At 32.9% G+C, this 26,593-nt stretch overlaps 1 protein-coding gene across 4 annotated transcripts in view; it reads left to right on the top strand.

Moving 5' to 3' along the window:
• LOC110021917 (ceramide kinase) overlaps positions 1-22,137 on the top strand; it is a 36,475-nt gene extending 14,338 nt beyond the window's left edge. For all 4 annotated transcript variants that reach the window (XM_020720634.1, XM_020720632.1, XM_020720633.1 and 1 more), the window contains 5 exons: positions 9,733-9,882; positions 10,085-10,186; positions 10,284-10,661; positions 21,552-21,618; positions 21,698-22,137. In XM_020720634.1, coding sequence (XP_020576293.1) covers positions 9,733-9,882; positions 10,085-10,186; positions 10,284-10,661; positions 21,552-21,618; positions 21,698-21,835 — 835 coding nt within the window. In that variant the 3' untranslated portion in view covers positions 21,836-22,137. The remainder of the gene's footprint in view (positions 1-9,732; positions 9,883-10,084; positions 10,187-10,283; positions 10,662-21,551; positions 21,619-21,697) is intronic.
• Positions 22,138-26,593: the final 4,456 nt, after the last annotated feature.

A 26,593-nucleotide genomic window follows, 5' to 3' on the forward strand; every position in this document is an offset into this window, starting at 1 on the left:
AATCACTCTCTAAAAATGTCCACAAACTCCTCCTAACTTATCATGTTGGGTATGTCCCCTAATCTGTCCTGATTCAGCTCACGCCATCACCTTTCGGCTTCTCCATCCAGCACAAACGTTGTCAATGATACTCTTCTTTCATTCGGATAAGACATGTTATCTAGTATCTTCTCTATTCTCATTATTCAATTCTTTGCTTCAATTAGGTCTTCTGTTTTCTTGAACAAAGGTGGACACAGATCTTGAAATATCTTCAAGTACTTATCCACATTAACTGTATCACTTATGACAAGGTACGATCTCCTAAATCAACTGAGTCTTCATCGTCATCATTTGAGTGAGGACATTCATGTTCATATTTATAGTAGGTTGTATTTCCTCATTTTTTGTTTGATTTTCTTCTATGATTTCAGATGTATCACTATGACTGATGTAATAATTATTACTTTGAGTTAAGATTTATTTTGAGTTTTTATTATCTTCTTATAATTATCCTGTTGACTCTTTCATGAAGATTTTATTAATTAATCTTAATCCTTGTGTTCTGATACTACTTTTGTCAAGGCCAGCCCATGACATAGATATAACTAAGACGGGAACAAACACTCGGACGTTGCGAACTAAGTTTTTTAATTCATTTACCATTAAACTGATGACAAAGCCATTAATGAAATTAAATTAAAACAATATAATTACATTTACCTCGTTACTGGTTGTACGCGCCTTTTATAAATGTTGTCTCTTCTAACTTTCATCGTTAATCACTTAATTAACTTAAAAAATTAGTTTAAAATAACAATGAACTAAGCAAACCAGTGAATACTCATACTCATAAACCACAGTAATACAAGAGAAAAAAGAAGCAATATGCATGCTAATCAAGCTTTTAATAAATCAATAAAAATATTTGATGATATTCAAAGAATCTTAGTATATTAATATCATATGAATACCATTTATATCTGTACAACCGTCATAGAAGCATCATCTAAAAATTATGTTAATTAAGACACATTAATATCAATATTATTTTCCATATGTGCACGGGTATCTTAGTGTTTCTACACTAGTATCATTAAGGGTGACTCATCATAGTCAGTCATGCACATACAAACAGTTAACATAAATATATTATTCATATATTCATCGCATTCGATTTAACATATTATATAAAACATACACCAAATGCATGAGAGTAAGTAGCAACAATATTCATAACAATATCACCGATAAATAAAAAATATAGAATAAAGTATGTGCAATTGTCATTAACTGCAAAATAATTGAGAATAAAAAAATATTATTATAGATTAAAAGTACGAGTACTCATCTCAATTGCTATTTGATTTGCCTTGACGCCAACTCTTCTTAAATTAGAAGCCTAATATGGTATAAAATTTACTTAAATTTCCTAATATATATATATATATATATATATATTATATTTATAATAGTCGCCGCCTTCTTCCTCCCCTCATCACCTTCTCCCCCTCCTTCCTCGGCTTAGGGCTCCAAGCACATGTGGCTTCCTCATATGTCGACGTTGCAACTTGACGCAACAAAGCTGTGACCTTCTTCCCTTGAGCACAACGCATGAGGCTGTTGCGTTGCTGCTTCGGGTAAGAAGACACGCAACCTTATCCTTCTTCCTTCTTCCGCTCTTTGATCGAATGCTCAAGAGCTCCCTCCTCTCGCGTCAATTTATAAGACAAACTCGTCTGTTGGCTTTCGATCCCCTCGTTTTCTCTCCCTCTCTGATTGGTTTTTGTTTCCTTGTTTCTTCTTCCACCTTTTTAGTTTCTAACTCTTTGCCTCATCAGTTCCTCTCGGGTAGGCAACTTTTTGATTCCTAGAACGGGGCTGTTACATATATTATGGTATATTAATATTTTTTGTTGTAAAAAAATATAAAATAAAAAATCAGAAGAAAAATAATTTGTACTTTTGTTTTGTCTTGTCGTCACCTCGCCGACATCGACATTTTCGATCTCGCTCGCCAAGGTATAACAAAATGGGTGTGGGATGATAATTTTTAAAATATTTATTTGAGGAAGTTCAAGTACCTGTCCGAGGGAATTGGGTAGCGTTCAGAGAAATTCCAGACTCGTTTGGAAAAAAAATTTAAAAATATTGAGATTTAAGTATTTGTCCTGGAAAATGCAAATAGCTGTTCAAGAAATTAAGTAGCGTTCAAGAAAATAAAGTTACTATTCAGTGAAATTTGTGCTTCTGATTTGTCTTTTTGCAGGTACATTGAAGATCCATAGCATATTATAGATCATGGTTTAAATACTCTACTTTGTTCCCTGGCTGCAGTGTCTCACGACACTGACAAACGTTTCTTATAGATAGCTAGACAGGTTAGCATTGCCTCAGTGCGCCCGAAATAGGGGTAGATGTCGGGAGGCTACTGAAATTTTCTGTGAATTTGAACTTGCAATTGATTTTAAAATTTGAACTATTTGGACTAATTAAAATGACTTAAAATTTGGACCAATTAAATTTGCAAAAATGATTTAATTTTGTATTTTTGAATTTACAAAAACACCTAAAATATGAGCTTCATAATCAATAGGCTTTTAGGATTTAAAATCAAATTAAAATGTCTTTTTCATACTTAGTCTCATAGGGTTAAAAACCAATTCAAGTTTGGGCTAATGGAGACTTGAAAGTAATTTAACATATGGATTATGTAGACTTTCAAATTATTTAAAGTATAAATCATGATGGTTTGCAATTTAGTCCAAATATGGGATATCATATTTCACCACCGAATTCACAATACACCTGTTAGTGAACATGAAGTGGTCCCTCATAAAGCCCAAAGATGTAACTTTGTAGCACTCCAATAAGATAATATCCAAATAAAATTTTATAGTTTTAAATGGCTTCAAAGTCTTCAATACCTATAGAAACTTTTTGAGTATTCCTTAAATCAAATGAAATGCCTGGGACGAGTAGTTTAAGGCTTATGTGAATAATAAATTGGATACTCATTATCTATAAATGCTTCATGACATTTATATAATTGAGTCAACTACACATCATTTAAAAATCTAGGATGCACCTCTTGAGATAAATTTCAAATTCATAGTTTAAAAGATCATGCAAACTCTTTAAAACTTATAAAATTTTTTAAAATATTAAGTATATGAAATTTAAAATACCCTCATGTGTTCCATTGAACTAAGTAAATGTTTAAATTTAAAGGGTCTGAGAATGCTGCGTGGTTGAATAAAATTTTCATTCTGAATTATCTCATTTTGAAAATCACTCATTTGGGTCGTATTGTCTTTAGGGCATGATTGTATGTCCCACTCAATTAGTTTGATCCTCCTTTTAAGGACTAGAGTTGACGAGTCCAATAAGTTTCAGTAATGACTAAGTCACAAACATAAACATTTAAAAGTCCAAGTCACTTAGTACGATCATTTTCTTTTAAACGACTGAGGTCGACATGACTTATATTCTAAAGATCTTATACTAAAAAATTTCAAATGAATCTTAAACGTGAAAGTTTGAAATGTTAAATCATCGATGATGGCCATATTGACTGAAAATCTTAATCGGAGGGGTAAAATTTTTAAAATAAAAAATTCAAATAAATATTTCAAAGTAACAAATTAATCATTCATGTAAAATTAATCACTTAAAAAAGTTTAAAAGTATTTCTCCTCCAACCTCCATAATTGTTTGTGAGGATGACAAACATTTGATTGACTTCAGCTCACAAAAGAGTTAATGTCTCATCAAATATACCATTACATTCACACTCAAAGTAATTTAACATCAGTAAAGACGTAACCTGATTCATTTGTTCGCGTGATTTGGCCTAAAAACTTCATAAAAAATAGTGGTTACTACCAGAGTCCTCTGACTGGGTGGTTGCCGCCAAATGACATAATTATATTATTGTCATGACCACAGTCTATATGTTCTCCATTGATTATTTACTCTTTGAGTTTTGAACTATAAGGGTATGTTCGATTGACTCAAAACCTTTTGTCTGCCAAGGCCGATTTAAATTTATCTCCTTATAGAAGTATTCACTCCAAATCTACAAGGGTCTCTCGAACAATGCAACTCATAGTTGCTGATAAGGATCTTTCAGTCATGACTACCTCCTCTGACTAAATAGATCGAGGACCACATCGACTTGGGATGACAAAACCATGAATCTTGATAGGATTCATCATCATGTCCTCTACCATTCGCTTTAAGCTCAAGGTGATTAATTTTACTATCTAAAACTCTAATTCTGCTGCTAGTATGCTAAAAATTTAATGTTTAATGACAACCATTATCGAAAGTACTCTCACATTATCGGGAGGGGTAATTAAACATAGGGGCTTGCACCTATGGGAAGCTTCAAACTCCAGGTCAAAAAGTCCTCATAAAATGAGGGTGAAATTTCTGGGCGAGTGTCTTATCTACAATCAAATCTACATTCTAAAAGTTTGACCCGCAATGCTCTCAACAATACAACAACTTTGCTCAAGAGGTGAGAAGTTTTGCAACCGAAGAAGTTATGACCTAGTGGTTTTAACTTCAAATTCTTTGGCATTTAGATACAACAAAATGACGGTGACTTTGGGAAAATTTTCTTGCTTTGTTATTGGAAAGCAATATTGAAGCCAACCCTTCTCTTGACATGGAAAAAATCATTGCTTGTCATCTAGAGGCAAAGAAGGATTGATCATTGGTTATGTAATCATACGACTTTTCAACTCTAGGATCGTGCAGGACAATTCTTCTCTGGTTCTTAAGGCACAGGTCCTTGATCATTTTTCATGAAAAATGCTTTTGTAAATGAAGGTGATTAATTAGGCTGAGTGGATACCTTGGGGCCTTTGCCCAATTTTCAAAGTGATGTTCATTTGTGGCCCATTAGGGCTCTTCCATTCACATTGTTTGATGAGAATGGCAGAGCATGGTAAGTACCATATTTTTTTTAATTATGTCTAGGTCCTTCTATTCTTGTTGACGACCATATTTGTCTTTGATGATCAAATTTTGTTTTAGGGCGGATGGACTGGAGCTTATCAAAGACCAATATGAACTTTCTCAGTTTATAGAGTTTTGAAGATTGCTTACTTTTGCATTGCCTTGATTGATGTGTTGGGAGAAGAGCCTTGCTAAAGATTGCATAATCTAGCAATACAAACGTGTATGGGTTTCTTGTAGAATAAGTCTTCCTTGGATTCTTTTGGATTGCAATGCAAATACATACAAGGAGGATCAAGTTGACACTTTATAATATTAAAGACTGTTGAACTTTTTTTTTTCTTTACTCTTTGGAAAATGGAAAACAAGTAGGCAAACCATATTTTGTATGTAGTTGTTTTAAGTTTTAAATACATACGAACATGGCTTTGTAGAAAAGTGGAAACGCCCAAGATATTTTCATTTCCCTTCAAAATGTAATTTTATCTGCTCATCCAATTATTGCCATTAAATAATTTTTTATTTAATTGTAGATTTTAATGTCGGGATAGTGATTTATTTCCTTATCATTAGTAGTATTTTAAAGTATAAAATAATTTGCATATATCGAAATAAAAAGAATGTTTGTATAAAGTATGTTATAACAAAAGTTTTATGTAATCTATTGTCATTAATCCTAAATGGTAATTATATTATTAATTACTAATGATTTTTGAAAATAACAATGTAAGTAAGGCCATGATTTTGCATCTTTGGAAATTTTTCTCCTTTGCCTATATGGTCAAAGTTTAATGGTTTTATGTTTTCCTTCACTAGTTATTTTCTGAGTTTAAATTCACCAGAAGTTGCCTATCATTTTCGTTGTTATCTCAGAGCTAATAAAAAAATGGGTCTGTTGTTGTCATTTATGTGTTATGAGCTATATTTTGTACTTGTATTTGAAGAGTCCTTCCAGTCTAAGAAATCTTTTAGGTTATTTTTCCCCAGTACATGAATGAACTCTGCATTTTCCTGCTTCCTATATAATTTGAGAACCTTCTTTTTTGGCAATTTTTAATGCCTTACTCCTCTTGCGAGAGATTTAAAGATCAGCTTGAGGCACATGAATCCTCTTCCCTACCTCATCCATCATCTATTGTTTCCATCCACAAAAGCACATCCAAAGCCATCCTATGAAAGAGCATCCCAACCCCTCCCTCCCTCCCATTCATTATATATGAGATTTGCGCCTAGCAAGAAGTGGTGTAGTAAGGTTTCTTCTCCCCCGTCCACAGTCTAGTGAAAAAAAAGAAAAAAAAAAGAAAAAAAAAAAAAAAGTGAGGAGAAGCTTGAGGAGATGTCTAATAAAAAATTGGCTTCACTTGAAACTACCTAGAGGGAAAATCTAAATACAATCCTGAACTTATATTTATGGATTAGCAAGTCTTCCTAGTTCTACCTCTGCCTTTCTTAACATAAGTCAAATCTAAAACATCTACTCTTCTAATCGGATCATCAGATGGTCGACGTTTAATGTGACCAAGCCATCTAAGACGACTCTCTAATTTTAATTTTGTCCGTCACTGGAGCTACACCAACCCTTTTACATTTGGTTTAAGGGCCTTGATTTCACATTGTCTATAAAGTGTAAAGCCACTCATTCACCTAATCATTTTCTTCTCGGCAACACTTAACTTAGTATTATACTTCTCTTTTCATGACCAACATTCAACGCCATAGTGCATTGCATGCCTCACCACTATGTTATAAAATTTTCCTTTCAGTATAAACAATATTTGTCTATCACACAATAGGCCCAAAGCATTCCTCCACTTCAACCAACCAACTTAAATTCTACTAATAACATCCCTATCAATATCACCATCACTTTGAACAATAGACCCGAGATATCTAAATCGTTCTCACCTTTTAATAATTTAATCACCCATAGTTACATTTCTATCACTAGAGCTACTACTGCTAAAGTTACATTCCAAGTATTCAGTTTTAGTTCTACTCAAATGAAGGCCTTTAGACTCCAGGGTAGACCTCCATAATTCAAGTTTTTCTTGAGATTTTTCTCTCGTCTTATCCATGAGAAGGATATCATCAACAAAAAGCATATACCAAGGTACATCCTCCTGTAAGTGTCCAGTAAGACCATTCATAGCTAAAGCAAAAAGATTTGGGCTTAAAGCCCATACCTGATGTAAACCAACAGAAATAGGAAAATATTTGGTCAATCCTCCTTTTGTTCGGACACAAGTAACAACTCTTGTATACATATCTTTAATGACTTGAATATAAGTCATATCAACGCCGTTCTTCTAAAGAACTCTTCAAAGGATATCTCTTGGAACCTTATCATAAGTTTTTTCAAATTAATAAAAATCATATGTAAATCCTCCTTATTATCTCTGAACTTCTCCATTAAACCTCTCAATAAATGTATAACTTCCATATTAGACCTGCCCGACATAAATCCAATTGATTATGAGAAATCTTTGTAATACGTTTTAATCTATGTTCAAGTAACCTCATGACACATCAACTTAATTCCTCTATAATTTGCACACTCTTGTGCATCCCCTTTATTCTCCGAAATGGGGACCAAAATTCTCTTTCTACATTCCTCAGACATCTTTTTAGTTTTTAAAATCATATTAAAGAGTTTAGTAAGCCAAGAAACTTCCAAACCCCTTAAATATTTCCACACTTAAATTGGGATATCATCAGGTCTTACAGACTATCCATTCTTGTTTTTTCTAAAGCCCCCTCAACTTCTTTTTTACTAATGCGATGGTAAAAATAAAACATTTTATTAATATTAACGATTTTAAGATCACTAAGGTAGATCGTATCTCCTGAAACTTCATTAAAGAATTTATCAGAATAACACACCCACCTATTTTGAATATCAATTTCTAAGAAAAACACTTTTTGGTTTTTATCTTTAGTACACTTTATTTGAGTTAAATCTTTACTTTTCTCTTCTCTTTGCTTGGCTAGTTTATACATATATTTTTCACCCTTCTTAGTATATAATCTCTTATAAAGATCACTGAAAGCAGAATTTTAAGCGTCATAGATTGTTCTTTTAGCCTCCCTACGGACCGTTTGATATTTTTCCCGTTCTCTAAGCTTTTACATTTAAACCAATTTTTATAATATAACTTTTATTATATTTTTTCTTTTTTTCCACATTATTATTGCACTACCAAATATTTTTATTTATAAAAAACTTTTCTTTTGATTCTCCAAGTACAACTTTTACCACTTGTTTAATAATGTTTGTTCTTTTTTCCCACATAGAATTTGCTCCTTCGTGAATATTTCAAATTTTGAAATCTTGATATTTATTCATAAAAATAAATTTATTTGTCTTTTAGGCACCTCTATCTAATTCTATGATAATGATTTCTATTATTCTTTGTTTTACAACTCTTTATCTTAAAATCTATAACTAATAATCGACATTGAGTACTAAATCTTCACTTGGAATGATCTTAAAATCTTTACATTATCGACGATCTCTTCTTCTCATAAAAAAATAATCAATTTGTGTTTTATTGGATCCATTCTTATAAGTAATAATATGCTTATCTCTTTTCTTGAATAAAATATTAGCAATAACAAAGTCATAGGTTAAAGCAAAATCTAATATAGCTCTACCTTCTTCATTAATCACTCAAAAACCATAACCACCATGAATATTTTTAAAATATTCTACTACTCCACTGACATGTCCATTTAAATCTTCTCCAATAAAAACTCTTTCTTCAAGAGGTATCATTTGAATTAGGTATTCTAAGTCATTTCATAATTTATCTTTAAACCTATATCTAAACCTACTTGAGGAGCATAAACACTTATAAAATTAAAAATCTTAGTTTCAACAATAATTTTAAGGGCTATAATTCTATCTCCAACTCTATTAATTTTTACTACATTATTTTTAAAACTCTTTATCTATAATTACACCTACACCTTTTCTAGTGCGACTCTTACCTGAATACCAAAGTTTTAAACCTAAGTTATCAATCTCCTTAGCCTTTTCTCCAACTCATTTAGTTTCTTGAACACATAAAATATTTATCTTTCTAGAATCATAATATCAGTTAATTCCATTAATTCACATGTGAGAGTATCTATATTCCAAGATTCTATTCTAATATTAGTTTCATGAGCTAATTTCTTTACCCGCATCCGTCCGTAATGTGAGAACACTTGCTTATTTGATATTACTCCTGGGCGCTCTTGTAGCGGCCCTTGCACACTTTTCACTATATTCAGACCATACACCGCACCGCTTCCAGGGGACGTCCTAACACTTACACAATGATTAAAAAGATTCATGTCATGATTTTCTCGACAAGTTTTACGCTGACTGTCGACTACCTAACACAACTCTCTATTTTCTATATCCGGGTTTGGGACCGACAATGACAATATTAGTAAAAAAAATATTTGAGCCGGGTGGGATTGGTAAGTGAGGTGTGCGTGTCGAGGGTAGCTTTTAGCTATTTAATAGCTGCGGTAAATTGAGCAACCAAAAGGAAAAGCTATTCCATTATTGCACAAGCATCAACAAAATATTTTATTTTCTAAGGGATATCCCCATTGGCATTTCATATAAAGAGGGCCATGATTTTGATAAGTTTTTGGGTTTTATTCCTCCTTATATAATGCTAGTCAGTCATACTTGTTTTGCACGGAATCAGTATCATATGTTTTCACCAGTTGATTATGTAATTCAATAAAACTTTTTAAAATACATTAAGTACTAAGAAAGTTTTTTGTTTAATGCAGCACAACTGGAATACGGGACCCTGTTACATCTGCATTGCACATTATCTTTGGAAAAAATATCTCTTTGGATGTAGCTCAGGTGGTTAGATGGAAAACCACTCCATCTTCGACAGATACGCCTTCAGTACGTTATGCTGCTTCTTTTGCTGGGTAAGCACCATATCAGTTGCACAGTTTAGTGTTGAGTTGAAGACTATACTATTTGGATAAAGTTATGTTTTTCATGCTAGAATTCTTATTTGTAGTAGGAATAAGGGCATTTAAGAGTTAGCATTCGACTTCACCTCTTTCACACCCTTAATTATTATAACAGTGTATATATGACCTTATTTATATTGCTGTTGTATGGTAGATATGGATTTTATGGAGATGTCATCAAAGGAAGTGAAAAGTACCGGTGGATGGGTCCTTCACGCTATGACTTTATAGGAACAAAAGTGTTCTTGGAGCATAGGTTATTTCTTTTCTGCCATATAATGAATTGATGCACATACATGATACATTTGAACAATATTACATCTTTTCTTACCTTTTTTTTGGAAATTTTTTAGAGCCTATGAAGCAGAGATTAGTTTCCTAGAAGCAAAATCGGTTGAAGCAGTCAGTGAAGCACAATTGGCTGGGACACACCAAGTACTACTTCCTAGAAGCAGCCCTAATAAAAGAATGTGCCGTACTAACTGCAGTGTCTGTATTGAAGCAACAGAATCTTCTAAAATGCTTTCAAATGGAGGCAACAATAGCTCTAATGGTCAAGTTGAGGATTTGAGATGGTCACAAAGCAAGGGGCGTTTCCTTAGTGTTGGTGCAGCTGTTATTTCATGTCGTAATGAACGGGCGCCCGATGGTTTGGTTGCAGATGCACATCTTTCTGATGGTTTTCTCCATCTTATACTAGTTAAAGACTGTCCTCGACCTTTTTATTTGTGGTAATTTTAACAATTCTGTGATCCACTTTGCATTTTTCCACTTGCTTATTTTACTTATCTCAACCTCTCAATACATGCACACATGAATGTTCAACTAGGCTTGTGCACACACATACATGCTTGTGCATGCGCATACAAACTCAATATGCATACTTACACATGCATGCGCATACAAACTCAATATGCGTACTCACACATGCATGTGTGTGCACACGTACACACGTGCGGACACACTAAAATGGAACATAGACACTGCATGCTCTCAATTATACTGCAATTGATGGTTGGAAAAAAAACAAGGTTTTAATTATAAATTTTTTTTTGCATTTCAACTTTAAATTGCATAGAAAGGTTACTTGCCTTTGCAAAATGAATGTGTTTTCTATCACTTTTGCTTGATTTTGTTCAACTATATTGTTAAAAAATAATGTCTTTATAAATTTGAATTCACTAACCAATAATGCTACTTGAACAATGAATTGATTTTCTTTCTGGCCCAAGACAGCCAATGATCCTGCTTGTTAAACAAACAAAATGAAAAGTCAGTTGTACATGTTTTGGACCATTGAATGGATTACCCATTTCAGAAAATCAACATCGATATTCAATTAAGAAAGCCACCCAATATATGAGAGCATGAATAATGATGCTTGATGCGTAAGAGGAGCTGCAAGATTGCGAGTGTTTGTGCCAATAACTTAAACTACTACAGCATCTAGAAAGTTGTCGAAATTTATTTTTGGATACCGCTTTCCTACATGGTTGTTCCATACTTGTGTCCAAAGATTTTCACCATTCATGAGGTCGATCAATGATATCAATATGGTCTCGATTACTATGATTTCTCGTGATAGTGCCTTCTAGTAGTATTGGAGAGCTTAGAAATTGTCGGCCAACCACAAGGGCTTAAAAAAAGGTTAGGCACCGACACTAGGATAGAAGATATAAGAGTTTTATGATTAATGACACCCCTTTGCTGAAATTTTTTGAAATTCAAATAAAAAATGCAGTTTATTTGAATTTTATGGAACAATTATTCAAAGAAATTTTATGAAGGCTGAGGAGGTGTTTGGTAGAACATTTTTAACGGGATTTAGCCATAGATTTAACTTAAATCCACCCAAATGCACAAAAAAAAAAACGAAAACAAAATCCAACTCTTTGTAAATCCGAATTTATTCCCATTTCATCTTCTCTACAGTTGTTCTGCAAATCCGGATTTACTAAATCCCATAGAGAGGCGGATTTGCCAGCTTTACGTTACCGTTGCTTGCGACCTTTGCTCTCATCACGAGCTCGCTGAAAATTTGAATTTGATAAATCCTACTTAACAATCTGATCGTGCTGCCAAACACCTCTGAAGGTGTGTAATGTACTTGTAAATTAAAGAACTTCTAGGGATTTTAGTGGAGGGTTTTTAGGAGCATGAATAGATGTGAAACAAGCCCTCAAACTTTGATTGGTGTGTAATGTACTGTAATGCCAGTCTTCAATAATGTTAGCGTTATAGTTGCGGGGGAGACGAACGAAGGGAAGCAAGTTAAGTACAGGAGAAGAGAGATGAGTCGTACTTGAACGAGTGGGGAGACAGAAGAAGAGAAGACGGAAGGAAGGAAGAAGAGGCTTAACGTGCTTCAAGGGCAAGTGTTCGTGCACTCGAAGTGGTGAATACGTCGACGCCGAGTGCGAGTACTAGGAGGAAGGAGGCAGCACAAACGCTGGCCAAATTGCAGAGAGGAACGGGGACGCTGCTTGCGAGAAGATTCCAGTAGCATATCTTGTGTAGGCGAAGGAGACGAAGCAGTTTTTGCAATTTCCAAGCAAGGAGAATTCATGAGCAAATGAAGGAGGAAATAACAGACGAGTTGCGAACTCAACGAAGATTATCGAAGGAGCTTGATGTTTAGGGTGACTCAGAGCCATCCGTCGAAAGAGAGGAAGATGAGTGGCATCAAGTGTGGTTCTCGCGAGCACGAGAAATTATTACATATGGAACACATACGCAACACTATGTGCGGACTCCAGTAATATGCCTCCATGTGTGTTATATCGGGCCCACCTCTCGCGGAGATTATTGAAGTGAAACTGCAGAGGTTATTGAGAGGGTAATTGGGGGTTATTGGAGCATTAATTCTAATAACTCCGCAATAACCTTTCAATAACGTCTAAATAACCTCCGCTCAATAACTTTCCAATAACCTCCGTGGTTACACTCCGCAATAATCTCATAATAACACCCCACCTCTTAATAACACCTCAATATCCCTCAATCATCTCCGTGATTTCACTTCAATAATCTCTCAATAACCTCAACGTAGCAGCATATTACTGGAAGTCCGCACGCAAAACTGCGTACGTGCTCCGTATGGAATAGTTTCTCCTCGAGCACACACACAAAGGAACTGTTAGTAAACATTACGGGTTTTTTGTGGGTTTTGAAGCAAATTTTGAGTGCCATTGTAGCGAACTCGAGTAGGAGAGGTGAAGCTCGCAGGTTAGGTATTATGCATTTCTAATTTATTTAAATCATCATTTTATCTTAAGTTCAATTTTATGTTATAATATTTTATTGACAAATATTTTATTATTTAAATGTAAAAATAAATAAATAATTTATAGGTATATTAAAAAAGAGAGAATTAATGTTTAGTTGTAATAATTATGAAATTAGTAATAATAATATGATTATATAATTAAATAATTGCTAAATGTACACAATATATTTGGTATTACTTTAAAAAATGATGATTCAATACATAGTGCTGTAATTTAATAATAATAATAATGATAAAAATAATAATAATAAAACAAAATAAGTTAACTTGTAAGACTTTTTAATTACAACAACAACAACAAAGCCTTAATCCCACTACGTGGGGTCGGCTACATGAATCCTTTTTCTCCATTGTGTCCTATTTAGTGTCATATTTTCATTTAGTTCTAATAAATTAAAATCATTTTTTATACAATAAGCCCAAGTTTTCCTAGGTCTGCTTCTGCCTTTCTTAACGTAAGTCGAATCTAAAACATCTACTCTCCTAATTGGATCATCAAAATGTTGACGTTTAATGTGACCAAACCATCTAAGACGACTCTCTCTAATTTTCTCCATCACCGGAGCTACACCAACCCTATCACGGATATATTCATTTCACATTTTGTCTCTAAGTGTAAAGCCACTCATCCACCTAATCATTCTCATCTCGACAACATTTAACTTAATATTATGCTATATTATGCTTCTCTTTTAAAGTTAAAGGCCAACATTCAGCTCCATAAAGCATTGCAAGTCTCACCACCCTCTTATAAAATTTTCCTTTTAGTATAAGCGATACTTTATTATCACACAAAAGGCCAGAAACATTCCTCCATTTCAACCAACCAACTTGATTTCTACTGTTAACATCACCATTTATATCACCATCGTCACCACCGCTTTGAACAACAGGCCCGAGATATCTAAATCGTTCACACCTTTTGATAATTTGATCACCCAAAATTACACTTCTATCACTAGAGCTACGACCAATAAAATTACATTCTATGTATTCAGTTTTAGTTCTACTCAAATGAAGGCATTTCGACTCCAATGTAGATCTCCATAATTCAAGTTTTTCTTGGGCTTTTTCTCTCGTCTTATCCACGAGAAGGATTTCATCAGCAAAAAGCATATACCAAGGTACATCCTCCTGTAAATGTCCAGTAAGACCATCCATAACTAAAGCAAAAAGATATGGGCTTAAAGTCGAGCTCTGATGTAATCCAACAGAAATAGGAAAATATTTGGTCAATCCTCCTTCAGTTCAAACACAACAACTCTAGTATACATATCTTTAATGACTTGAATATAAGTCCTATCAACAGCTTTCTTCTCAAGAACGCTCCACAAGACATCTCTTGGAACCTTATCGTAAGCTTTTTCTAAATCAATAAAAATCAAATGTAGATCCTTCTTATCATCTCTGAACTTCTCCATCAAACCTCTCAATAAATGTATAACTAATAAATAACTAAAGCAAAGCAACATAATTAAACTTAAATGCATTAATCTTAACTAAATGATGTAATTGAGAAAAAAGAGTAATAGTTAATAAATAACTAAAGCATAAATAACTAATATGATGGCAATGTATTAATATGAGTTTTTTCTATATTATAGGCGTTCACAGCTTAATGAGTAAAAATATGGAGAATATTGTGGTGAATACTCTTATTTTTAATCTATAGTTGTGTTTTGTTTCTTCTCAACCATTTATTGACACTTGTTAAATTAAATTGCCCAAGTTTTGTTTTGATTTATATACTCTTCTATTTATTGGTCATATCATTCTGAATGTTATATCTTTCTATAGTAATGACTATTACTCGTTATTTAAAGATATATATATGTGTGTGTGTGTGTGTGTGTGTGTGTGTATCTACATACATAGATATGTGTATATTATCTTGTATGTAATGAGATGAACTATAATATGCTTGCATGTATATGTTGAATGATGGAGTTTATTCTCTAATGATACTAGCGAGATGCTAAGATACTTGTGCACGTAATTGAAAAAGAATTTTGATATTGATATATCTTAATTGGTACAATTTTAGATGTTGCTTACAGTTGTATAGATATAAATATGTTGTTAATATAGTGAAATACATTAAATGTTTTGCACTATCATGAATGATCATATCAAAGTAAATTGTATAAAGCTTTTAATACTTCTAACTAACAAGTATATTATTTTATTTTTGTTATATTATTTTAGTATAGAAGTAGGTGTACTCACTAGTTTTTGTAACTCACTATTATTTTAAATTAATATTTTAGGTTTATGCTTTTGTGTAATGATGAGTAATAGAGAAGAAATTTCTATAAAGATGTGGGTGATAAAATGTATTTAAAAATAGTTGTGTATTTGTGCATAAATATTGCACTATTGTTTGCTTATGGTACTTTTGTTTGTGTTATGCAAGCTAGAAAAAATGGCAAAAGTATTGTAACAGCGCTGAGGCGCTAGTAGGAGCGCAAAAAGCAGAGAACTCGATACTACAAAGCTTGGAATGGAGCACTGCAATGCCACATAACATCAACAAGAACTGACATAATTTAGTTTTCGACATGTTTTGATGATTTGGTCGATTTTGGGGATAAAAAGCACGTGAATTGAATCTTGAGAAGGCAATTTTGGAGACGACAGTGTGTGTATGTGTGTGTGAGTGCGTGTGAGAGAGTGAGATATACTTGTTTTATGTGAGAGTGAGTTTGTGATTGTATCAAGGAGGAGATTTCAGAGGGTGATCAAATCTTAGGAGCAAGATTTCATTCATTTAGTTTTTCAATTAGTTTGACTTCGTAGACTTGGTTTGAATTTATTAATGCAATTCATGTTTTTGTTTAAAATCATGATGAGCATTTATTCTCGTGCTTTGGCTTGGTTTTCCTTAAAATCCAGGAGATTCCAGGTTAGATTCTTGAAGTTTTGAATGTTTAAGTTGTTTTAACCTTTCAAAATTAATTTATATTCAAAATGACAATTTGGATAGTTAAAATTAGTTGTAATCTAAGACAGTAGGAAGAGGAATAGAAACACAAACATTGGATTTTAGTGGAATAAAAATATTGTTAGGATTCTCTTGCAATCTTTTTAGGGAATGTGGATGCTCGGGAACTCTTACAGAGTTAAAAGAACCTAACTATAATATGAGATTTCAATCTTTAATATATCTCGGAAGAGAGTAAGATGTAATAGGCCCTAGTTGACAACTACAGTAAGAAACCACTTGGATGAACTTTGATTTTACTGAACTAATTCAAAGGAGACTTTCAAACCATTTTAAAAACCTTTCTCGCTTCTTTTTTCATTTTGAAATTAGGATTTTAAACATTTAAACCTCAATAACTAGCAAAATATTGGACTAAAACTTAGGATCAGTAAACTAGTAATTAAACTTCTTTGAAAGATAACCCATTCCTCTTGAGATAGATAACATGGACTCATAATCTGTATATTACCTGATCGACACTTATACTTGCATGATATGGATACTTGCATGATATGGATACTTGCATGATATGGAGTGCATCACTTATTTCAGACTTGTGGGTAGCCCGAACTAAGTTAAACTTAATTGTTTTAATTTAATTTCATTTATGTATCGGCTCTTTCAGTTATTTTGGATAAATAATGTTAATTATAGAATGAAAATAAAAAATTTTGATTATCACCGTCCCGTGTCATGTTGTGACATACACACTAGTTTTTTAATACTACCAACAATATTCATATATTCAATAAATAGTCAAAGCCTATTTATTATTGAGTTTTTTCACTTCATGTTATTTTATTTCAAGTTCCTTTGCAAATTTGCATTAGTGTGTTATAACTGTTGAGCAAGATTATTTCTTTTTTAAATTTAATTGAGTTTTTACACTAAAGGTTATTTTATCTCAGGTTCCTTCGAAAATTTGCATTAATATGTTATAAATGTTTAGCAAGGTTATTTTTTCAATTTAATGATAATTTAATGAAATAGTGAGGTATTATAGCTTTTAGTTTATGATTACTTGAACGCATTATTTTCACTATTTTTATTAGTATTATTTCATTTTTTTTATCTTTCAAGTGATTTTTAATTACCGCTGAAGATTATAACATCATTGTGGTTGAACCCTAGTTTTGATGTTGATGAATTCTCAAATACCAAATAGATGGAGGAGCTTGTAGAATTTACTTTTAATAGGCCAATGGGTAAGGAAGAGGCTAGGGTTTAAGGTCCTTTGTAGAGAGTTTACGGGAGAAGGATGATACATAGAGTTCTTAAAGAGGAAAGAACAAACGCAGAACTGGGAAATCTCATAAAACACCTTCAATGTGGAGGTGATAGAGGAAGAGGGTCTTGTACACAACTTGGAATCAATGGATAAAGAAGCAATCAAGCATCAATGGCTTCATTAAATAATTTATCCATTAATCAATTGAAAATCCATACATAAGGTCTATTTATAAAGGGAAATGAAACTCTAAATTAAGAACGATGCCATCCTTATATTATTACATTTAGTATAATAAAGAAGAAAATTTATGTTATTAAACTCAGTCAAAATTGATGAGTGTTCTATAAAAGCTTGAAAATTGGCCTAAATCAGTTATTTTGCAGCTTTGTTTGACTTATTGTGCTTTTCTATGACAAAAAAATATCTATATTAGTTGATTTAGTTGAATGGCCGGCTAATACTAATAGAACTACATGGGATTGCAAAAATATTCCAAAGCACACTTGAAATTTGACTTTTATTTCAAGCTCCACTACAAAGGTGAAATGAATTTCATGTTTGCTTTGACTTGCTTGAATACAATTTTGAGTCAACTTAAAATAGTACCCATAATAAGTATTTATATATACAATGTATATAATATAGTATATGTATTCTACATAGTTTAATATTTTTTATGTTATATTTATAATTATTTTATTAAAACCTAAATTTGATTCAACAAAATTAATTTTACTCAACTTAAAATTGCATCATTCAAGTCTGGTTGGCTCGTCTCGTCTAAAAATGACTTCAATTGAGTCATATTTGAGTTACACATCTATTTTTAATTTAAGTCTGAATTGAGCCTAAATTTCTCAAAATTGGCTCGATATCACATCGACAATGGCATCAACTTATCTTGTTAACGAAGAACTTTTCTCTCGAGAAGCTACAAAGATGTGGCCATGTTGTTATAGTTATATGAGGTTAATTTTGTTTATTTTTATTTTTGAGGTCATACCTTAAACCATCTAATGCATAAATGCATGAGGTGGAGGCTGTGGAGGAGGTGCTCAAGTTGTAGAAAGTTGGCTTTGATCAATAATGCATGATATAATTTTCTGGTACATGTCTGTGTAGTAGCACTTGTACTTTGTGTGACCAAGTTTCTTGCAATGTTGGACGACTATTAATCTTCAGAGTGGAACTCGACATCTTTGTACTGTATTGTGTTATAAATCATGTGTATTTAGGGTTGTAGCTTCTTGCAAGGAGGAAGTTGGTCACTACTGTTATAGGAAGAAAGGTCCGATGAGTGGTTGTTATAGAAGAGGATTTCACTAGAGAGGGAAATTGTCTGGCGTCGACACAAGATTTTTACTAGAAAGGGAAATTGTTTGTTGTAGCTAACACAGGAGTTTCATTGGACAGAAAAACTATCTGCTGCCAACACATAATTTCCACTAGAGAGTGGCTATTATAGAAGTGGATTTAGTTGTTGCTACTATGTCAAAAGAGAGGTCCGACAGCTGTTGAGAGATGTGGTTGGCTGTTGCTGTTGTGGCAGGAGAGAGGTCCAGTGGAAACAAGCTGAACAATGGAGGGCTTGCAAGGAGAATCCGGTGAAAGATCGTTTGCAGTAGGGATTTTTGGCTATAGGGAACAACCAGGAAGGATCTGCAGGCCTGTTGCAGGGATTCCGACAGCTGTCAAGAGAACAACGGCTGGAATGAGTTTCTGCGGTTGCTGCTTGCTATAAGAGGCGAGAAGTTGATTGCTGCAGAGAATTTAGGAGGATTCCAATGGAGGAGGGCCTTCAACAGGGAGGATTCTGACTATCGGGAGGGGGGGAATTCCAGTAGTAATGATGAACAGAGGGGGGTCCGTGGGAAGAGTTTCGGCTATAGGGAAGAATATATGAGGGCCTACAAGCTGCCAGAGGAGATTCCAGAAGATGTTGGAAGGGTTCCGGCGGCAAGAGGAAGCTAGGTTTTGATTCAATGCTTCAGAAATTAGCCGCATGATTCAGCCAGAGACGAACCTCGCAGATGATGTGACACAGACGATGCATACAATGTCGATTTAGACAAGGCAGAGAAGCAGTGCTGTCAAATGAAACCGCATGACTCAGAGCCTAACATCGAAAGATGATGCGATGGAACAAGATGAAGCTTCAACTAGTGTTGTGGGCACAGTGAGATAAAGTCGACATGCGATTCAAATGAAGCAAATGAGTGTTCTCGGTTAGTGATTCAATTGACGTGACGAACAAATGATTTAAATGATCGTTTAGGAAAGAATGCCGATCTAGTTGAAGCGTTCGACAGTACCAATCTACGCGGACAAAGGAAGGATATAGTCGAGCAATCCAGCCAAAGTTGGCCATTGAAAGATGCTCTAATGTTATTGAATAATAGCATGGATCTCTGATACCATGAAGAAAGGTGGAGAAATTTGTATTTTCTTTTTTCTCAATCATCAAATTACAACTCTTCTCCTTATATAATAAGGAATGAATAGTGCAAATTTAATTACAGCCGTTATTACTTCTCAAAAATAAAAATAACTCAATAAGGAAAGAAATATGTCATAATAAAAAGAGAATAAAGAAGATCAATACTAAAATAGAAAATTCAGAATTCCACAGTACTCATTAAGGATCATTAAGGTTTAAAGATTAGGTTTGATCTAGTTTTAAGAAGGATTAAGGTTTTTTGATTGCAAGTGGAAGAATAAGATTATGAAGAGGTGGGGAAGAAGAAAACAATCACATCATACTAAATTTTTATTTGCTTGAAAAACCATATCATGAAACCCTTCTTTTAATGCATGATTTTTTTGTTTCTAAAGTTGAAGTGCTCAACTTTGATATAAAAGATTAGTATTCTAATACCAAATGAATTGAGGGTTTTTTGAACTTATCTTCGTTGTTTAGTTAGAAAAGGAAAAGGCTAGGGTTTAAAGCTGTTTTGAGCTTTTGGAAGATAGATGGTACTCCAGAGTGCTTTAAGAGAGAAGAACAAGCATATAATTAAAATACCATAAAATTCATTGCATGAGGTGGGTGGTGGAATAAAGCACGTATAAAGTCTAGAACCATTTGCACACAGCATAAATCAATGGAGGAAGAAACAATCAACTATCAATGACGTCATAAAACAAATCATTCATCATTATTCATCTAGTAGTTCATACATGAGGACTTGGTTTAAAATTAAGGATGACGTTATTCTTTATCTTCGTCAAAGTTAATCAAATGAAAAAAAGAAAGTAAATAGAATTAATGCAAAATTGACTTAAATTGACGAGAGGTCTAGAAAAGCTTGAAAATTAATCTTGCTCAACTCTTTTGCTGTCTGATTTGATTCTTTATAGTCAGCCTAAAAGATCTTGGATCTTTGTAGATTGATTTAATAGAATTGTTAGCCAATACTGAGTGCTGTATCAAGCCTATCATGAACCTCCATTTTCTGTCTCTATTCCATCTTGGGTGCACTTATTATAACCTTGTATGGATGAAAGCAAGCTTCTTGGTTTCACAAGTGTTTTACATTGCGTGAAACTTCCAATTCCTTTTTTTATTGGGGCATTTACATACTCAACACACAATTCTTATGTATTTACCTAACATTCAAACATTTATATTTACATGCACACCACTCAAATCTTTAAAATCACATCAAAAACATTTCCATCATTTTTTTTTAAAAGGTGAAATACATCTTTCATGCATGTGTTTATGACAACAAGGTGTTGTAAGTGTAAATATCAAATTTTGGGTGTTAGCTATGTAAATACATAAGAATTATGTGGTGTATATATAAATTTCCCTTTTTTTAATATATGTTTAGCATTTTATAATAAAACCAAGAATTGGTATTTAGTCCTTTTTTAACGTTTTTGGCAATTTACAAGCCAAAATATGAAGATTCAGAACATGGAAATTTGAACACTATTCTATAGATGCTACAGGAAACTCCTCAAAGATAGTAAATTCATTTTTAAATTAGCCATTTCTCTCTTGAGTCCATTGAAAATCTTTTTTTTTTCTCATTTTGCTTCCTTTTTATTTATGAACTTGATTATGTAATTTTTTTTTGACTTATTTAGAAAATTAAGCTGTTAATACATTGTTCCAGGCACCTAACTAAGCTAACAAGGAGGAATTCTAGTCCACTGGATTTCAGTTTTGTGGAACATCATAAAGTAAGCCTATTTTTTAAATTTTTTAATCAGTTAATTGTCAAGAGAGAGGCTTTTGTTAATTGTCTTTTGCTCATTGTAGACGCCTGCATTCACCTTCGTTGCAAATCATGACTCCAGTGTTTGGAACTTGGATGGAGAACTCTTCCAAGCTTGCCAGGTTACAGTAAGAGCCTGTCATGGCCTAATAAATTTATTTGCTCCAGGTCCTGAAGTTTAATATTTCGCAAATGGCTTCTTTGATGCGGAGATTCCCAAAAGGTTTTGCATGCAAATTTGTTATTTGCAGCTAAATAACAAAATAGGTAGCTTTCCCTTTGTTTTCCTGGGGATAAGGTTACTTAAATGCATTGCTTTACAGGCTATTTTTAGACGGTGTGGGGGCTAAATTTGTCTTGTAATCAAGAATTTTTTATGATTTATATCCCTTCTAATCTTTTTTTTTTATAATGAAGTGATAAATGAATGTTAAAAATGTATGATAGAGACAACTTTCTTGAATTCATATGGATCCTTTTGTCAGTCTTTTTGTTTTGATACACCATTCATGTTCAATTGTATTTTTTTTAAGAGGCATTTACACATACATACCACACAATTCTTATGTATTTACTTGCATCTAACACCTAAAACTCTCGTATCTTCATGCGTACCACTCAAATTTTTAACATCGCATCAGACAAAAATAGTGTCATACCTATTTTTTCTTAAAGTGAATTATATATTTTCGTGCATATGTTTGTGAAACTAACATGTTACAAATGTAAATATCAAAATTTAGGTGTCAAATGTGTAAATACATAAGAATTGTGTGAAATGTATGTAAATATTCCTTTTTTATTAAATATAGGGGGGTAGTCTTACATAAATCCCATTCAATTCTTATATATTTACATATTTAAAATCTGAACTTTAATTTTTACATTCATATCACTTTACCTATATGTAAGAACACGTACTTTACTTTTTAAAAGTTAAAATGATTATATTTTTGATGTGATATGAAAGATTTAAACTGTTTAAATATAAAAAAAATAAAAATTTTGGTGTCAAATATGAAAATATATAGGAATATGGTATGTGTGAGCATGCCCCCATAAACTAAAAAAGAGTTACTAGATATGAATAAAATGAATAAGCTAATGGAGAAGCTTATTTGAAATTCAATAATATATGTACATTAGAGAAATGGTTATCTATAAGTTTATTTAAAGTTTCATGTAGAGTTTTATGTAATATATTAGTAAGTTAGCTCGACTCGATTATTAGGACGTGTTTGTTCACAAACACAATTCTATTTTTGTAGCATGTATTGAGCAAGGTTGGTGGTGTAGAGCTATCTAGTCTATTTCCTTCAATGGACTTCCCAATGGGTAAATTGTGCTGAGATAGGTCCTTGTTGTGACATTCTTCTACATAGACTGAGTACTATAGAAGTGGCTTAGTGTCGTTGAAGTCGGATACCTCAGCTTTGGCGATAGAGGCGTATATGAGCCGAGTTTGAGTGAGCCTGGCACTCATGGAGTTCAACGCTACTTTCTTTTTTAATGTTTGAAGTAGACTCGTATTTGAAATAGCTAATGAACGATATATTTCACATTCGACTTGATTCAAATTTGTTTGTTCGTTTTAATTAGTTTGATTCAAAATTAGCTTATAAGATTTTAAAAATAATATAATTTATTATGTTTAAATACAACATAAAAAAATTAATGTTAAAATTTTATTATAATAATAATTATTCATTTATTTAATTAAATTGAGCGAGAAAAAACCGAACATGACCGAATAAGTGTTTAGATCGTTTATAAATTGAGCTAAGAAAATTGTTCATGATCGGCTCGCTTGTTAAACATATAAATCTAGTACAAGTTGCATAGCGAGCTGAATAATAGCTTGTTTCTAAACAATGAACTCTTTTGACAACTCTATTTTGGGATTATAGCTGCCAAAACTAGAAAATGGCTTTGGAGGATTGTAACTAAATGGAGATTTTGGATTCATTTCTCAGCTTGTCTTGACTTGATGGAGCTCTGCTTATAAAAATTAATATAAGGATATTATTTTTTTGTTGCAAATGATATTGGTTTTGTTGTTTTGGTTAATGCTTTTATTGTTGTTCTTGTTGGTTCTTTTGTTTTTGTTATATATATATATATATATAAATTTCTCATGCTCAATCCAACCTCGTGATGAGAGCCCGCGCCATGTGCCTATAATTCGACCCCCTACGCACCACAGTAGGGATCGAACCCTTGCCAGAGGGGACTTACAGTGACCCTGCCTACCAACTGGACAAGGAATGCGGCACGCACACACGCACACACACGCGCGCGCGCGCACACACACACACACTTATTTAAAATTTTATTTTAAAATACCTACTAATTATGCATGCTATAAAATTATACTTACATGTTACATAAGAAAATATATTGATTTTGATTAGGTGAGCAGTCTTGCACTATAATATATGTTCGTTATTAGCCCATAAATGCCCATGAATTTTTTTTTTTTTGGCTTAGTTGAGCAATCATTTATCATTAATCTTTTTCAAATTATTATAAGGTCAATTTTTTTAGATTTCTTTTACCATTCACCAATCATTCATTTTCATTTTTTTTTAATAATAAACAATACTCTTATTGCAATCAATAAATAATATTTTATAAGTTGATGTTAGTTTTTTTGGGGTCGGTTGAGATGTATAAATAAAATTTTAGGTGAAGTAATAAAGATGTTTGTTTGGGGTTTCAAATGATGGTTGGATCTTAGTAGTATTTAGGTGAAGTATTAAATTTTGGGTATTAGTTGTAAATTTAAATAATGTAGGGTCTTAAATAGGGGTGTAAATGAGTCGAACACGAGCGAGGCCAAGCTCAGCTCGTTTTTTGCTGGTTTATATTTCGAGCTCAAAAAGTGTGTTCGTGTTGGACTCGTTTGCTTAGCGAGCCGAACATGAGCCGTTCACGTACAAAGAGTACAAAGAGTCGTTTTGACAACCGACAACCCTAATAACGTAGCCATAATATGTTAATGATTGGGGCAAGACTTAAAAATTATTGTTTATATTAAAATATTATTTGGATCTAATTTAATAATTTTTTTTCTATTTTCTTAATTAATACTTTTAATTGATTATAATTTTTTATAGCCTTTTTGTTAATTAAATCTTTAAAAAATACTACTCATCAATATATAGATATATAATTGATGAGTAGTATTTCGAGCCAAAACGACTTGTTTGACTTGTTAACTTAGCGAACGAGCTGAACATGAGTTTCTTAACAAGCCGAACAAGAGCAGCTCGCGAACAACGAACCGTTTTGACAGCCCTAGTCTTAAATGACCCAAATGAATTTTAAATTTTACATAGAGAGTCAATGAAATCATATACCCTAATTGAAGTTTTTTTTTGGTGTCATTATTCTATGTATAAGTTTTCTATAAATATAATTTGGATGCTCTTGAAATTAATTCCTAATGTTTTTTGGCCAAATATATGATGTTTTGATATTTGAAAGTTATGTCAAAATTTATTCTTGACGAGAACCATCATTAATTATTATAAATAATACTACACAGCTTAGCAAAATAGCATTGAACTAAATACAACGCATACAACAATAACTTCGCTAAAAAATACCTTATCATTCTAAAGAAGCTTCAGGTTGTCTGAATTTTTCTGTGCGAACTCTTGACATAGCTCTACGTGCTACGGAGGTTATTCTTGAGTTATTTTCAGATTATTTCTGTGTTATTTTCAATAATATCGAAATAATCCAAAAATAAAGATTGCGAATTTTTTTTGGGTTATTTCAGGATTATTAAAAATAACCCAGAAATAACCTAAAAATAACTCAAGAATAACTTCTGCCGCGTGTAGAGCTACGTCAGGAGTCTATACAGAATATGCGCTCCCGATTTTAAATTAGAATATCTCACAACAAGTATATATATAAGTAGGAAGATGAATTACATACATATATGCTATTGGAATTTAAATCATTTATAAATTCAATTGTCAAATAACTCACCCAAAATTTGTGTATTTACAAAATAAAAAAAGCAAAATTTCATTTTAATAAAAAAAACCAAAATAATAAAAGTAAAAAATAAAATAATAATAATAATAAACCATTTGAGAGTTTGACGGTAGCTAAATATACATTGGAATATTTTACTATGTGTTTTGATATTTAGGCTAGTATTTAAAAAATTGTGTCACGAGTGTGTTAATTTTATAAATAACTAAGATTTTAATGTTATTGTATGCACTATAACTGACAACATGAATCTCAAAGAGAACAAATGTCCAAGAATGCAAAGCTTCCCTCCAAGGCAAGCGATTGACCGACAATTCAAAGGCAAGCATGAGAAACTACGTCTCTAAACCCTGGGTAGGTCAAAGGTTCGAAGATGGTTCCTCACTCAGTAGCGACAAGATTCATTGAGAGTGAAGCACAAATCATCTCGGTGATGAGTCTCGTCGGATACCCCGCATAAGTAGCGACGAGATCCGCCACAAATCTTGTGAGAGATCGAGTCAATGAATTGACCAGGTAGGTGAGACACGGGTCATGTAAGACTTGAGACAAATAACATGTGAGTCATGACTCATGCGACAAAATAAATCGACTCATCTGTTGATCGATCAACCGAAGCAACATATCTCATAGAGCCTATCAACCAAACCTCTCGACAAAATAGACGACTCCTTGATGTTCTCCTCAACACGGGGGTTTTGAACACCGTGCAAATTTGAAGATTTTGAGTGTTTGAATAATCAAGAGCTTCATCGAAAGTAGTAAACCACCTCTAAGCGTAGACATACAACTTTACAAAGAGTTTGATTATTTGACCAAGGAAATTGTTGGATATTAGCATTAGTCCGATAGAAAAGCCGCCATCCAAACTATCTAACCGCATGCAAAACCATGCATGACCAGGCTCGATGATGCAAGATAGGGTATGTTGC

This window comes from Phalaenopsis equestris, unplaced genomic scaffold (assembly GCF_001263595.1).
Source record: "Phalaenopsis equestris unplaced genomic scaffold, ASM126359v1 Scaffold000152, whole genome shotgun sequence".
In the NCBI taxonomy this organism is placed as follows: Eukaryota; Viridiplantae; Streptophyta; class Magnoliopsida; order Asparagales; family Orchidaceae; genus Phalaenopsis; species Phalaenopsis equestris.